This window comes from Chiloscyllium plagiosum, unplaced genomic scaffold (genome assembly GCF_037043375.1).
Source record: "Chiloscyllium plagiosum isolate Xiang-an unplaced genomic scaffold, Cpla_swu_hap1 HiC_scaffold_21, whole genome shotgun sequence".
NCBI classification, from domain to species: Eukaryota; Metazoa; Chordata; class Chondrichthyes; order Orectolobiformes; family Hemiscylliidae; genus Chiloscyllium; species Chiloscyllium plagiosum.
In genome coordinates, this window is record NW_028270159.1 from 44,955,478 (window position 1) to 44,970,251 (window position 14,774).

Below are 14,774 nucleotides of genomic sequence, written 5' to 3' on the forward strand. Positions count from 1 at the left end.
GCACTAAGTTCTGCCTACCTATCACTCCCTTCCTCAGAAATCTGCATTGGTTTTTCAGCTCTGAACCGTGTCGGTTTAGAAACATGGTTGCATTACCGTTGTGAGATTACCCCTTTGATGAAACACAGTGGTGAGTTTACACCCAACTCTGTGTTGACACAATGCCGATCGAGCAAATTTCCTTTCTAAATGCTACCAGTCTCAACATTTACTAATGCCTCATTTAGAATGCTTAAATGTCATCAGCTGAAGGAAATCAGAATAAAAATACATTTCTGCAGCCCAAATAGAAAAGGTAATGAAACGGGAATGGTAAAATCAGTGTTCCACTTGCTGTAAATTTTGTGCAGTCAATCTCCACAGAATGGGCTTTTATAAATATAATGAGACAATAATTACACAGTGTAACATTTTGCATGCAGATGCCAACTCTGATGCAGAGCATTGCCAAGAATAGGAAGCCAACAGGCCACACAGTATAATGGATTTCTGAATTGAACAGAAGGCTATCCTCCAGTGTCGGCACAGGTTTTATTGGAAAAAAGCACTTCAATATAATTGAAGCCAATTTTAACAGTGACCACTTCATTACATTTCACTACTGTATCACTTATTCCATTCATATAGGGGGTGCAGGAACTGAGTAAAATTGTTGGAAAGGTCCCCAAAATTTAGTTGTACTGTTGTTGGTGTTAACAAGGAGAGTGGGCTCACTTAGCAAGTTGTCCCACGTCGGACTGCCCAAAGGTTACTCTGAGTGGTTCACCGACAGACTCCAATGAAAATATTGGCCATTTCTGACAGGTTACAGATGAGGAAACATCCAAAACAATTAGACAGGATATCTGCTTGAGGATGAAAAGAGATTGCTGGGCCAAGGGAATACAGCAGTGGAGTGTGGCTAATTGGTTGGTTCTGTCACAGGGTTGGGACAGGCACAATGACCTCCTTCTGTGCTGTCAGATTATGTAAAGCAGAACTGCAAAATAACTCAAAAAGCAGCAAATTAGCTTCCATCCTCACCACGCAGGAGACTGTAATATTGACAGCAGTACTATTACTCAGCAGTCTCTTCTAGAACTAGGTGGCAGTTTTTTCAAAAAGGAACAGGAGAAGAATTTATTTTCCCTCATAAGATTGTGCAAGTATGGAACTCTCTAATCCGCAAGGCGACGAAGGTGGGTTCATTGAACTTTTTTAAGGGAGAGGTGGATAGCATGGTATGGGAAATAAAGGTTATTGGGGTCATGGGAACTGGAATTGGAATCATAAACTGATGAGTCACGATCATATTGAATAGCAGAGCAAGCTATTCGTAATGCATCATGTAGAGATAGGGCAGTCACATCGAACCTTAGAGGATTCCGGAAGCTATTTGGTGCATAGTATTGATCGTCCTATTTGAGGCCGGCTGCAATAACTTTGGAGGCAGTTCACAAAAGGTTGGCCAAATAAATATCTGGAATGGGTAGGTTGCCTTATGAGGGAAGACTGGCCAGCTGGACTTGTACCCACTGGAGTTTGGAAAAGTCAGAGTCGACTTGATTGAAACATAAGGTGGTGGCACGGTGGCTCAGCGGTTAGCACTGCTGCCTCACAGCGCCAGGGACCCAGGTTCGATTCCCGCCTCAGGCCTGTGTGGAGTTTGCATATTCTCCCTGTGTTTGTGTGGGTTTCCTCAGGGTGCTCTGGTTTCCTCCCACAATGCACAAATGTGCAGGTCAGGCGAATTGGCCATGCTAAACTGCCCATAGTTTAAGTCCGTTAGTCAGGGGTAAATGTCGGGGAAATGGGTCTGGGTGGGTTACTCTTTGGAGGGTCGGTGTGGACACGCTGGGCTGAAAGGCCTGTTTCCACACTGTAGGGAATCTAACCTAATCATAAGACGCTAAAGGATCCTGATATGGAGGATAGATATGGAGGAGACGATTCCACTTATGGGAGAATCTAGAACAAGGGACTATTGTTTAAAAATCAGGTATGATCCACTTAACACCGAGGCGAGGCAAAACTTCTTCTCAGAGCGTCTTTTGTCTTTGGAACGACTTTGCGTACAGGTGTGGAAGCTGAGCCCTTGAATATTTTTACGGCTGAAGTTGATAGATTCTTGCGACGTATAGGAGTGAAAGGTTATCAGGGTAGGCAGGAATATGGATTTGAGGTTACACTCAGATCAGTCATGAACTTATTGAATAGTGCAATCTAAGGGGCTGAATGGCCTTCTCCTGATTTATATGTTTGTATGACCGCCAACTAAAAAATACATTAACTTGCAAAATCCACGTGGAAATATGAGGCAACCAACATCAATGGCATGAGATTCTGAATCCATCCACATTTTGTTTCTTGGGCGATTCAACATAACATCTTCCCATAGCAAAGGTCTGTGAGCTTGTTCTTCTTCAACTCTTTGACAGGGAATTTTTTTTTTTTTAAAATTGAATTACGCCCAACTCCTCTGAGGGTTGCATTTTTCCTAAGTCAAAAATAGTGCATTGAAATGTATGCAAATACATTTATGGGTTAAAACGATATGCTCAATCGTTCACTGCGAGTATGTAACTTTTTATTTATCCCCAGAATATGGGACTGCTGTTGTCCATTCCTCGAGCTGATGGTGATGACAAAGAGCTGGGTGCACTATCTAACTGGAGTCATATCATGCACTGGCCACTCCGGAGCAATGGACCATTTGGTAGAGGTACTCTTCACAATCAGAAAACTAAAAATGGATTAAGTTCACCATACCTGTGGCCCTGATTCAACAATTCTACAAAAAAAAATGGTGTACTGTCATCAGAAGTGAAACAATGAAACAGTTAACTATTCAATCCATACGGTTAACAACGCACACTGATGCCCCTTCTCCCCATCGACCAATTCCTACCTCTTTAAATATAGAAAACATGGTTCTGATCTCAACGTTGGCTTTTGCCATACCTTGTAAACTGAGGTTGTCTGCATCATTCAGGTTATCAAACAGCGGCGAGTAGTCTCCGTAGAATTCGGAATAACCACCCATTTCATCACCTCGGACAGAACCAACAGAAGAGGAGGAGTGCACAGAGGACTGGGATTGGCTTAGCCTTGCACAGGTGACCAAATTGCTCATGTTCACTTTCAGATTGTTTGTACCTTCTTGTGGATGGGTGTCTTTGAGGCGACCATTTTTATTCTCCGTATGTGGTGTCTGCAAGGCTTCTTTCCCTGAATCTTTGTCATCTTCAAGAAACAAAGGGAAACATTGTATTTTTTTCAGACAAATATTTTCACTTGATATGTAGCTTTATTACGATTTAATCTTGTTTTTGTGACTTATTGCCATTTTTTTTGAGGGGGTGGTGTGCAAGAGGGGATCAACTATTCTTGGGTCATAGTGACACAAGGTCACAATTGCACTCGTTAAGGCCTCTCAAACAGTGGTAAGGGGAGTGGCCAGGTAACAACTTTTAAAGTGAGGGATAAATGTACCAAACACAAAGAAAATGATCCCTGTTTCTCTTCACAATTTTTGTGTGTGCTAGAGAGGACACATGCAACCTTTCATCTGAAAGACAGTGCTGCTCACAATGTAGCATTCCCTCTTACTGAACTCCCAGCTTAGATTCTGTGCCTATGTCTCTGGTGTGGACTTAGCACTTGCAACCTTCAAACCCAGAGTTATGTGTGGTACAACAGTCAAGTCTCAGACCAAATAATTCATTACTCTGATACCCAACTCCAATGAGTTTCTGTACATTTTATGCAGAATTATGTTGACTTTTAATCATCTTAAAGGGTATATAAAGGAAGGCACATGGGCACAGTGATTAGACTCTCAGTGCCAGGGAAATGGGTTCGAATCTAGTATTGGGTGACCTTTTGAGTGGAGTTTGCAAATTCTCCCTGTATCTGTCTGGGTTTCCACTGGTGCTCTAGTTTCCTCCCACAGTCTAAAGACGTGCAGGTCGGATGGATTGGCCATGCTAAATTGCCCTGTAGTGTCCAAGGATGTCCACGTTAGGTAGATTAGCCATGGGGAGTGTGGGGTTATGGGACTGGGGGTTCAGGTCTGGGTAGGATGCTTTTTGGAGACTCAGTGCAAACTCAGTGTAGGGATTCTATGATAATCTCACCCAAAGGAGTCCTAAGGCAATATTCAAAAAAGAGTACCTTACCTCTCCAAAAAACTTTTTGATTTCTCTGAAGAACTTGGGCATGTTTGGACCTTCCCCTGCTAGGTCTAAAATACACATGTGTTTTAGACTTCCCGCTCTCAAATATTAGAACTGAATTGACCGAATGCAGCTGCACTTTTAACACGTGCAGCTGCCCATGAACCATGGATGTGAAAAACATAACCTACTCCTGTTTCCTTCTTCTCCTTGCAAAAATGGCAGGGCATTTCTGGGACGGGTCACTTAGATTGGGGACTCTCAGAGCATTTTCTCTCTGTCTGGTAAAACCTCAGGCTAACTGCGAACAAATTAACACCTATGTCACCATCATCAAGATGATGGAGGCAAGGAGAAAGTATACAGGATTAAAACAAAATTAAAGCTGGTCTTACATATGGTCAAGGCTGGACTGCCCCCTGCATAGCACCTAGGAACATTTTTCTTAAGGGAAGATGATCGATAAGTGGAAGTGGTTCTTGTAGATTAAATTTGGAAGTCATCAGGCTACTTGCAATTATTTTTGCTTCAACAGGTGCCATGTAACTGTTATTACCAGAAAGAGATTAAATGTAATACATCAATCAATGAAAAATGTTTCACATTTGTTCTTTCATATTTACCTATGTCACTGTTCTCCAATGACTGGTCTTCTTCAGAAACCTTCAGAAACACCTCCTCCAGTGTGGTGTCCATCAAACCGAAACTAGTCAAATTCAGTTCCTCCAGGTTCAGATCCAGGGCCTAACAAGGCAAACCATCATTTCAATTTAGTCAGCCATCTTGTTCTAAAATAATAGTGCTCCTGAGATACAAGAGGTAACATCCCATACAGGTCCAGAGAAGTCCACTGTATCAGAATGTATAAACAAGATATCACCAGTGTATGTCTGACCTCACCTCTTCAACATGCTGTGCTACTGGAGCACATCAATGAACAAAATGGAAGGAACACAACATATTAGTCCTGTTAGATTTGCCCTCCAGCCTATTGATCTTTGATTTAGTATGTGACCACTTTATATCTTGTTCAACTGATGTTCTTAGGTGACTCAAGTTTGTACTGATAAAAATTAGATTCAAGTTCCAACAGATGGAGAAGTCCAGAATGATACATGAGTTTAGTATTACTGCAACAGATCACAGAGACACTAGAGTGCATGGCAGCAAACAGAGTCTATTTGAACAGTACATTGCAGAATCCATTGAACAGTGACCACAGCTAACGGTCTATTTAAATAGTGACCTGTAGCCAACATCTAGTCCAAATGGGTGTCATATTACTAGATCTGTACTGTCATATCTCAGATGACTGAGATATTTTTAAGTTAAAATTCTGCCATGGCTGTGGAAAATTTTAAATTCAATTGATTTAAGATATCTGGAATTTAAAAAAAAAATGTCAGCAGTCATGGTCATGAGTCTATCAAACTGTTGTAAAAACTCATCTTTTTAAAAAAATTCATTTGTGGGATGTGGACGTCACGGGCTGGCCAGCATTTATTGTCCATCCCTACTTGCCATTGAGAAGGTGGGGGTAAGCTGCCTTCTTGAGCAACTGCAATCCATCTGCTGTAGGCTTACAACAATGTCATTAGGGAGGGAATTCCAGATTTTGACCCAGCAACAGTGCAGGAATGGCGATATATTTCCAAATCAGGATGGTGAATGGCTTGGAGGGGAATCTGAAGATGATGATGATCCCATGTATCTGTTGCCTTCATCTTTCTAGATGGAAGTGGTGGTGGGTTTGGAAGGTCCTTTCTGAGGATGCCTGGTGAATTTCTGCACTGTACCTTGTAGACAGTACACATATATAGGTAACAATCATTTAGAGAAGGGCATCTGCTGTCCTCACCATGATGTAGTTTATTGTAGGAAAATAAGAACACAGAAGGTTTTCACTGCAACCAAACAGGGCATTCGTGAGACCACAGAGAGTCATACAGTACAGAAACAGACTCTTTGGTCCAACCAGTCCATGTTGAACGTAATCCCAAACTGAGATATTCCTACCTACTTGCTCCTGGCCCATATCCCTCCAACATTCGGGGCACTGTGTACAGTTTTGGTCCTATTTGAAAAAAAGGCTATAACTGTTTTGGAAGCAAAAGATGAGTCATTCCTGGGACAAAGGGCTTAGGTTATACAGAAAATTTAAAAATACCCTCTTAGGAGAGTGAGAGGAGATCTTATTGGAACATATCAAAATTTTGATTGGGTGGACATCCAAAAAATGTCGAAGAGACTGTAACTAGGAGCAACCGTTTAATATAAAGGGTTTCCCTTTCAATCCAGAGATGAAGAGATTACTGTTTCTCTGAGTGCCACCATTTCTTGTCCCCAGAAGATAAAGGAGGTTGGATCTTTAGGTTGAATCAAGGCCGATTTGGACAGATTGTTGATAGACCAAGGAAGCTAAGGATTACGGCATACAAAGAGTGGAGATCACAGCCACATGTATTATTATTTTGTTGAATGATGGAATCAGTCAAAGAGCTGAAGAGCTATTAGTGCACCAATGTTCCTCTGACTCCAAACTCTTAGCAGTGTTTGTTGTGGTTCTGTTCGCCGAGCTGGGAATTTGTGTTGCAGATGTTTCGTCCCCTGTCTAGGTGACATCCTCAGTGCTAGGGAGCCTCCTGTGAAGCGCTTCTGTGATCTTTCCTCTGGCATTTGTAGTGGTTTGAATCTGCCGCTTCCGGTTGTCAGTTCCAGCTGTCCGCTGCAGTGGCCAGTATATTACAATCTTCTCACAAACTTCTTAGCAGTGTGGTTGCCTCTTTCTTACTTTGTGGAATGACCCAGCAAGCCACTCACTTGTATCCAAGATAACAGCTCAGCAGCAATTAAGAGTTGTCAACAAATGCTGGTCTCACCAGTGATGCGTTCATTCTGTGTATGAATTTTAAAAAATGGGGCAAGGCAAAGCAAATGGCCTGGAAAATTCCTGTCACACCCTCCCCATGTAGTAAGTGCCAGTTCAGGAAAGTACATAAACCAAGTGTTCTCTACAATGACAACTACAGTAACAATGATAAGGTGGAGAATATTTCAGGAGTCGTCATCACCTGGAAAAGCCTTTCAAAGCATCCTTTCTTCACAGCTTCTGATGGCAGGATGTAAGAAATCTCCGTGTTGGTGTCCGAGACAAGGATGGTGGACACGACATACTTCTTAATAAACTGGCTGACCTTGGTCTCCAAACAGGAAGAGCCAGAGGAAGGGCTGAGATCCTGTCCTGAATCTAAAAGATATAAAGTGGAGAACAAACATCTAATACATTACAAATCTTGTGGACATCATGTTGTTACTGGAATGTGTTCATGATTTCAAGTGCATCAATGTTCAAAACTGGAGTAAGGTTCTATAGAACCTTCCTGATCAGAAATTAAAAATTAGATCATTATAATCTGGAAGTTGAAAGACATTGCATTGCTAAGTTCCTACAATGTTAAAGCCATTTCTTCAAAATGCTGCAACTCACCACTTTCTCCTCGAGAATCCTTGCTGTTCAGTGGAAAGAAGCAGGAAGAGAAATTTTGAAAGTTGTATTTAAAAGGTAAACATTGACAGGAAAAGTTCAGCTCTTCTGCAACTCTGGGAACATAGGTTCCAAAGAGGTAAGCAGTGAGAGGGTGGTCCAGGGGGACAGAGAGAATTAGAATTAGATTTCATTGTCACGTGTACTCAAGTACAGGGATAAGAGTATAGTGAAAAGTGTACCGAGTCACCATTCCTGGTACCATCTTGGGTACAAATGTACCAAGGTACAACTTCTTGGGTATAAAGTAGAAAAATTAATAGAAAGTTAAAAATTCAACATTACAGTACTTTTAAGTGCTTAGCCAAATGCCTAGATTCGGGCGACAAGTGGGAGAGTGAAATTAAGGGGGGTAGTCAGAAGTCGGAGAGAGGGAAGAGTGCGTGGGTTGGAGAGTCTGGGAGGGGGAAGAGACCCAAAGTTAGACAGTCAGCAAGGAGAAAAGAGGCCACAGATCAAAGGTCAGGCATAGGGAGAGAGTGGAAGTGGCTGCTTTAAAATAGCACTAATCAGATCACACAGGAAATGACATAAAATGTATCTTGTGATGCTCATTGGAATTTGAGGCCCCAACATGGAGGATGTAATGTTGATACCTTGGTTTATGTATTACTTCCCACATCTCACAAGGTTGATAATAATTACAGCTGTATTTTAACTTGTAGACAAAGAAAAATCTTTGTTTTTTTTTTACATACCTCATATACAGGCCAACTCTAGGTTTTGAGGGATGGTAGGAGTAAATTAAGTATTTATGGAATTGGTGATCAGGATGTGAGTCAAAGAATGGTGGCATAAGGGGCATGGGGGAGAAACCGTTCCTGCTTGAGAAAGAGGGCACAATTTGTAAAGTGCTTTGTAAAACAATCAAATGTGAAATGGGGAGAAAATGTAGTTCATGCAGCAAGTAAGTAGAATTTGGAATGCACTGCCTAGAAGTATGGTGGAGATGAGTTCAGTTGAGGCATTAAAGGGAACAGTAGATGATCATTTCAATAGAAACAATGTGTAGGATTACAACGAAAGGCAGAGTAGAGTCACAATTATAGTCATACAGCACGGAAACAGACCTTTTGGTCCAATTAGTTCATGCCAATCATAATCCCACATGCCTGCAACTGGCTCATATTCCTTTAAACATTTCTTATTCATATGCTCGACTAAATTTCTTTTAAATTTTGTAACTGTACCCACATCCACCACTTCCTCTGGAAGTTCACAAGAAATTGTTCCTCACGTCGTCTTAAAATCTTTTTCCTTTCACCTTCAAACTAGTCTTGAAATCCCCCAACTTAGGGAAAAGACTCCTGCCATTCACCTTATCTATACGCCTTGTTATTTTATAAACATCTATCAGGTCACCCCCCAACCCCTACACTGCAGCCTGTCCAGCCTCAAACCCTCGCACCAAAGTCACTGGCTGGCCTCCACTTGCAGTAAATTTATTGATTCGATGATAACGTGCTTCAATGGACTCCTGAAAAATAATTTATAAAGTAAGTCTGTATCCCTCTAATGGGCTATTACTAATGAACTTTGTTGAGTTTCATATCAGTATAAAGAGAGCCTGCTTGGACACTGGCTTAATCAGCAGGAAGCAAAGTCATGCATTTTGTGAATAAACCTACATCAAGAAAAGGACATGTCTCTACCTTCATCCTTCACTCGCAGACTTGAATCATATACATGTGAGGAATTCAGTCACATACCTGGGCTAGTTTGAGAGTCGGGCTGTTTTTTCACCACCGTCAGCTTGTAGCCGTCCCCATAGGTGCTTTTGAGGAACAGAGGTGACCCGCAGCACTTCAACTTCCCATGTGAGATTATTGCAATGCGATCTCCCAGAAGATCAGCTTCATCCATGTAATGTGTGGACAGAAGGATTGTCCGGCCTGCAATTATGAGAAACGATAAATTCATACCAGAGCACAAAATTATTTTTCTTTTGAGGGTTCTGCTTGGAATTTTTCCCCCCCCGCCAAGGTCAGTTTTTCCTGGTTTCAGGGGATCCCTTTACATTCTCACCACCCTGGCCAGTGACAAATGCAGCACCACCCAAACACTTTTGAGAAATTCAATACATCCACATCAACACTACAGTCAAGAAAGGACACTGACACTTCTACTTCCTCAGAAGGTTAAGGACATTCAGCATGTCCACAGTGACTCTTACCCATTTTTATAGATGCACCATAGAAAGCATCCTATTCGAATTCATCACAGCTTGGTATGGCAACTGCTCTGCCTCAGATGGCAAGAAATTACAGAGGGTTGTGAATGCAGCCCAGTCCAACACGAAAATAAGCCTTTCTTCCGTTGACTCCATCTGGCTCAGGAAAGCAGCCAACTTAATCAAAGACCCCTTCCGCCCCGGTTATACTCTCCTCCACCGGGCAGAAGGTACAAAAGTACCAACAGTTTCAAGATCTAATGTAATCTAATTTAATCTAAACAGCTTCTTCCCCTCGGTTATCAGACTAATGAACAGATCTCTCATATATTAGAGTTGAGCTTTCTCTGCACCTTCTCTGTAGCTGTAACACTATATTCTGCATTCTGTTCTATTACCTTGATGTGCTTGTGTAAGTTATGACTTGTCTGGGTCGCAAGCAGAACAATACTTTTCACTGTATCTTGGTATATGTGACAATAATAAGCCAAATCAAACCAAATCAAGTACTGACAAATGAAAAGCTGCATCAACTGCAGCAATATTGATATACTGTGGGATACGGTACCACTTGTACACTGAGCTGCTGGAACCATTATCAATATCTTCATTGTCTCTTGATTCGATTATTCCAATGTTCTCCTGGCCAGTCTCACCACGCACTCTCCAGCTCAGCCGAACCCCTGCTGGCTGTAGCTCGGTTTGTGCAAAGTGCACCTTATTCATCATCCTGTGGGCACAGACTGACATCTGCCCCCAGGCCGGGACTGCTCGCCATTCTCGCCTTCAAGTCTGCCCATTGTCTTGCCGGTGCTAAAGAAGAATATTGGTGTCAATAGATGTGAAGCTGGAAGAGCAGAGCAAGTCAGATAGCAACTGAGGAGCAGGAAAGTCAATGTTCTGGGCCAATCCCTTCATCAGGACCGAGAAAGGGTTTTAACCTGAAACACTGACTTTCCTCCTCCTCGGATGCTGTGAGACCTGCTTTGCTTTTCCAGCTTCACATCTACTGACTCTGGCATCCAGTGTTTGCAGTCCTTACTGTCTCCTAGACTATTGGTGTATGAGGGCTTAATGCAGTATTGCTGTACCAAGGAATATGCAAATATTGGCGTACTGGGGCGCACCCACCTCCATTGCTGTTCATTGGGAATACTGTGCGTCATACCAAATTACACCAGATTTGGTTTCCTCAAGTTATTTTCTGTCCTTTTCAGTTTGCTGCCATTCAGTTTGGCTCTTACACAGATGATAACCAGACATGACCTATTCAGTTCACAAGCATAAAGCACTTACTCACCTTGTTTGTACTTCAGGATTAGGTCCCAGATCGCTCGCCGAGCGTATGGGTCAACTCCAGCTGTGGGTTCATCCAAAATAACGGCTTTGGATCCCCCAACAAATGCAATGGCAACAGATAGTTTGCGTTTCATTCCGCCAGACAGTGTCTGCACCAGAGAATGTCGCTTATTGGAGAGTTCCAAGTCTTCGATCATTCTAAGCAAGGAACAAAGAGTGGGTAAAACAAAGTTCTAAGCGTACAACTGTGAACCAAACTCTCAATTTTCTTTTAACCTTCACTTTATCAACTTCAGGAGTGGAAACACAAAGTGCACGTCAGCAAATGAGAACGAGGTGACACAAAATTAAAACTGACATCAATTGGAAATAATAGGGGGGGCAAGAAAATAACGTTTCCGATATGGAGCACATCAAAGAGTAACATTCAGTCAGAGGAGACAATATAGGGACTACTGCTACCAGTGTTAGAAATGCAGATCACTATGAGTGAACCAGCCTTGACTACTTCCTTTGGCAGCTCGTTCCATACATGCACCACCCTCTGCATGAAAATAGTTCCCCCTCAGATTACTATTAAATATTTCTCTCACCTTAAACCCAAGCCCTCTAGTTTTGGGAGAAAGACCTTGGCTATTCACTCTATCCAAGTCCCTCGTGATTTTATAAACCTCCCAAAGGTCACCCCTCAGCCTCCAGAATTCCAGGGAAAACAGCCCCACCCTATTTATCCTCTCCCAATAGCTCAAACCTCCAATCCTGGCAACATCCTTGTAAATCTTTTCTGAACCCTTTCAAATTTAACAATATCTTTCTAATTGCAGGGAGACCAGAATTGAGTGCAGTATTCCAAAAGTGGTCTAACCAATGTCCTGTATAGACACAACAGCACCTCCCAACTCGTATGTTCAATGCACTGGGGAAGTGTGCCAAACTTGGAGCAAGTGAGGTCTGTAGACGCTGGAGATCAGAGCCAAAATGTGTGGTGCTGGAAAAATACAGCCGATCAGGTAGCATCTGAGGAGCAGGAGAGCTGACATTTCGAGCAGTGTGCCAAACGCTTACTTCAACACCCTGCCTACCTCTGAATGTACTTTCAGGGAACTACGAATCTACATCCCTAGGGCCCTTTGTTCAAGAACACTCCCCAGGGCTCTACCATTAAGTGTGTACGTCTTGCCTTGATTTCCTTTACCAAAATGCAACACCTCAAATTTGTCTGAATTAAACTCTGTCTGCCACTCCTTGGCTCACTGGCCTATCTGATCAAGATCCTGTTTTACACCTGGAAGACCTTCTTTGCTGTCCACTACACCTCCAATTTTGGTGTCCTCTGCAAATTTACTAACCATACCTGCTATATTCACATCCAATTCATTTATATAAATGACAAAAAGATGTGGACTTAGCACTGACCATTACAGCACATTGCTGGTCTCAGGCCTCCAGTCCGAAAAACAATCTTCTACCACCACCCTGTCTCTTAGCTTCTAGTTAGTCTTGTATCTAATTGGATAGCTCTCCCTGGATTCCATGTGATCTAACCTTGCTAACCAGGTAGAATCTTGTCAAACACCTTGCCTGCAGTCCACATAGACAAGGGCTACTACTCTGCTCTTATCAATTTTCTTTGTCATTTCTTCAAAAAAAAACTCAGTCAATTAAGTGAGACATGACTTCACACACACAAAGTGATAGTGAATATCCCAATTTAGTCCTTGCCTTTCCAAATATATGTAAATCCTGCACCTCAGGATTCCCTCCAACAACTTGTGCACCATTGATATCAGACTCATCAGTCCACAGTTCCCTGGCTTTTCCTTACAATCTTTCTTAAATAGTGGCACCACGTTAGCCAAACTCCAGTGTTCTGCAGGTATCACTGACACAAGTATCTCAGAAAGGAGCCCAGCAATCTTTTTCCTAGCTTTCTACAAAGTTCATAGATACACCTGATCAGGTCCCAGGGATTTATCCACCTTAATGCGTTTTAAGACATCCAGCATCTCCTCTTCTATAATATGAGTATTTTTCAAGCTATCACCATTTATTTCCCCAAATTCTTTAGCTTCTGTGCCCTTCGCCACAATAAATACTGGTGTGAAATACTTGGTTAGTATCTCGCCAATCTCCTTTGGTTCCTCAGATAGATGGCCTTGTTGATGTTTAAGAGACCCTATTCTCTCCCTAGTTATTCTTTATCCCTTAATATTTTTGTTGATTCTCTTTAGATTCTCCTTAACCCTCTTTGCCAATGACATTTCATGCCCCTTCTTGCCCTCCTGATTTCCCTCTTAAATATATTCCTACTGCTTTTATACTCCTCTAGTGATTCATTCAATCCCAGCTGTCGAAACTTGACATATGCCTCCTTTTTCTTGACCAGAATCTCACTTTCTCTAGTCATCCAGCATTTCCTACACCTCCCAGCCTAGACCTTTGCACTAATGTGAACATATGTCTCTTGACTCTGGTTATCTAGTTTTCAATGACTTTCCATTTTCCACCCATCCCTTTACCTGCGAATCGTCTCACCCAATCAACATTCTTGCCTAATGCTGTCAAAATTGCCATTTCTCCAAATTAGAATTGTAACTTTTAGATTGGGTCTATCCTTTTTCATAACTATTTTAATACAGTTGTGGTCACTGGCCCCAAAATGCATCCCTACTGACATCTCAGTCACTTGCCCTGCCTTATTTCCAAAGAGAAGGTTGAGTTTTGCTCCTTCTCTATTAGGTACATCCAGCAAACTTAACAAATCACTCTCCATCCAAGCCCTTTGGCAAGTTAAAATACCCTACCATTACAACCCTATTATTTTTACAGATATCGGAGATCTCCTTACATATTTGCTTCTCAATTTCATGCTAACTATTGGGGGGGCCTACAATACAAATCGAAAAGTGTTGTGCTGGAAAAGCACAGCAGATCAGGCAGCATCCGAGGAGCAGGAGAGTTGATGTTTCGGGCATAGGCTCTTCATCAGGAGTGTGGCGGGGGAGGTGTGCGAGGGGGCTGAGAGATTAATAGGAGGGTGGGAGTGGGAGTTGGGTAGGGGTGCGAGATAGCTGTGAAGGCAGGTAGCTGGGATCTACCTGTCATCTTCCCAGCTACCTTCACCTCTCAAACTCCCACTCCTATCCTCCTATTTATCTCTCAGCCCCCTTCTTCCCCTCCCCCCAACATTCCTGATGAAAGGCTTATGCCCGAAATGTCATCTCTCCCGCTCCTTGGATGCTGCCTGACCAGCTGTGCTTTTCCAATACCATATCTTTCAATTCTGATCTCCAGCATCTGCATCCTCACTTTGACCTGACCCACAGTACAATCCAAACAAGGTGATTGCCCCTTTCCTATTTCTCAGTTTCACTTACATAACTTCACTGGACATTCTGCCAGGGATATGCTCCCTAAAGTACAGCCATAATGTTCTCCCTAACCAAAAACGTCACTCAAAGTCATGGAGATGTAAGCACAAAAACAGACTCATCAGTCCAACTTGTCCATGCTGACCAGATATCCTAACCTAATCTAGTCCCATTTGCCAGCACTTGGCTCATATCCCTCTCAACCCATCCTATTCATATACCTATCCAGCTGCCTT

At 42.4% G+C, this 14,774-nt stretch overlaps 1 protein-coding gene across 4 annotated transcripts in view; it reads right to left on the reverse strand.

The window, feature by feature from the left end:
* abca2 (ATP binding cassette subfamily A member 2) overlaps nt 1-14,774 on the reverse strand; it is a 559,549-nt gene that overhangs the window by 125,597 nt on the left and 419,178 nt on the right. For 2 of the 4 annotated variants that reach the window (XM_087998533.1, XM_087998532.1), the window contains exons 23-27: nt 11,169-11,365; nt 9,408-9,590; nt 7,226-7,401; nt 4,778-4,898; nt 2,941-3,222 (exon numbers count right to left, since the gene is read on the reverse strand). In XM_087998533.1, the coding sequence (XP_087854659.1) occupies nt 2,941-3,222; nt 4,778-4,898; nt 7,226-7,401; nt 9,408-9,590; nt 11,169-11,365 (959 nt within the window). The remainder of the gene's footprint in view (nt 1-2,940; nt 3,223-4,777; nt 4,899-7,225; nt 7,402-9,407; nt 9,591-11,168; nt 11,366-14,774) is intronic. The other 2 variants (XM_087998535.1, XM_087998534.1) reach the window with 1 other exon arrangement.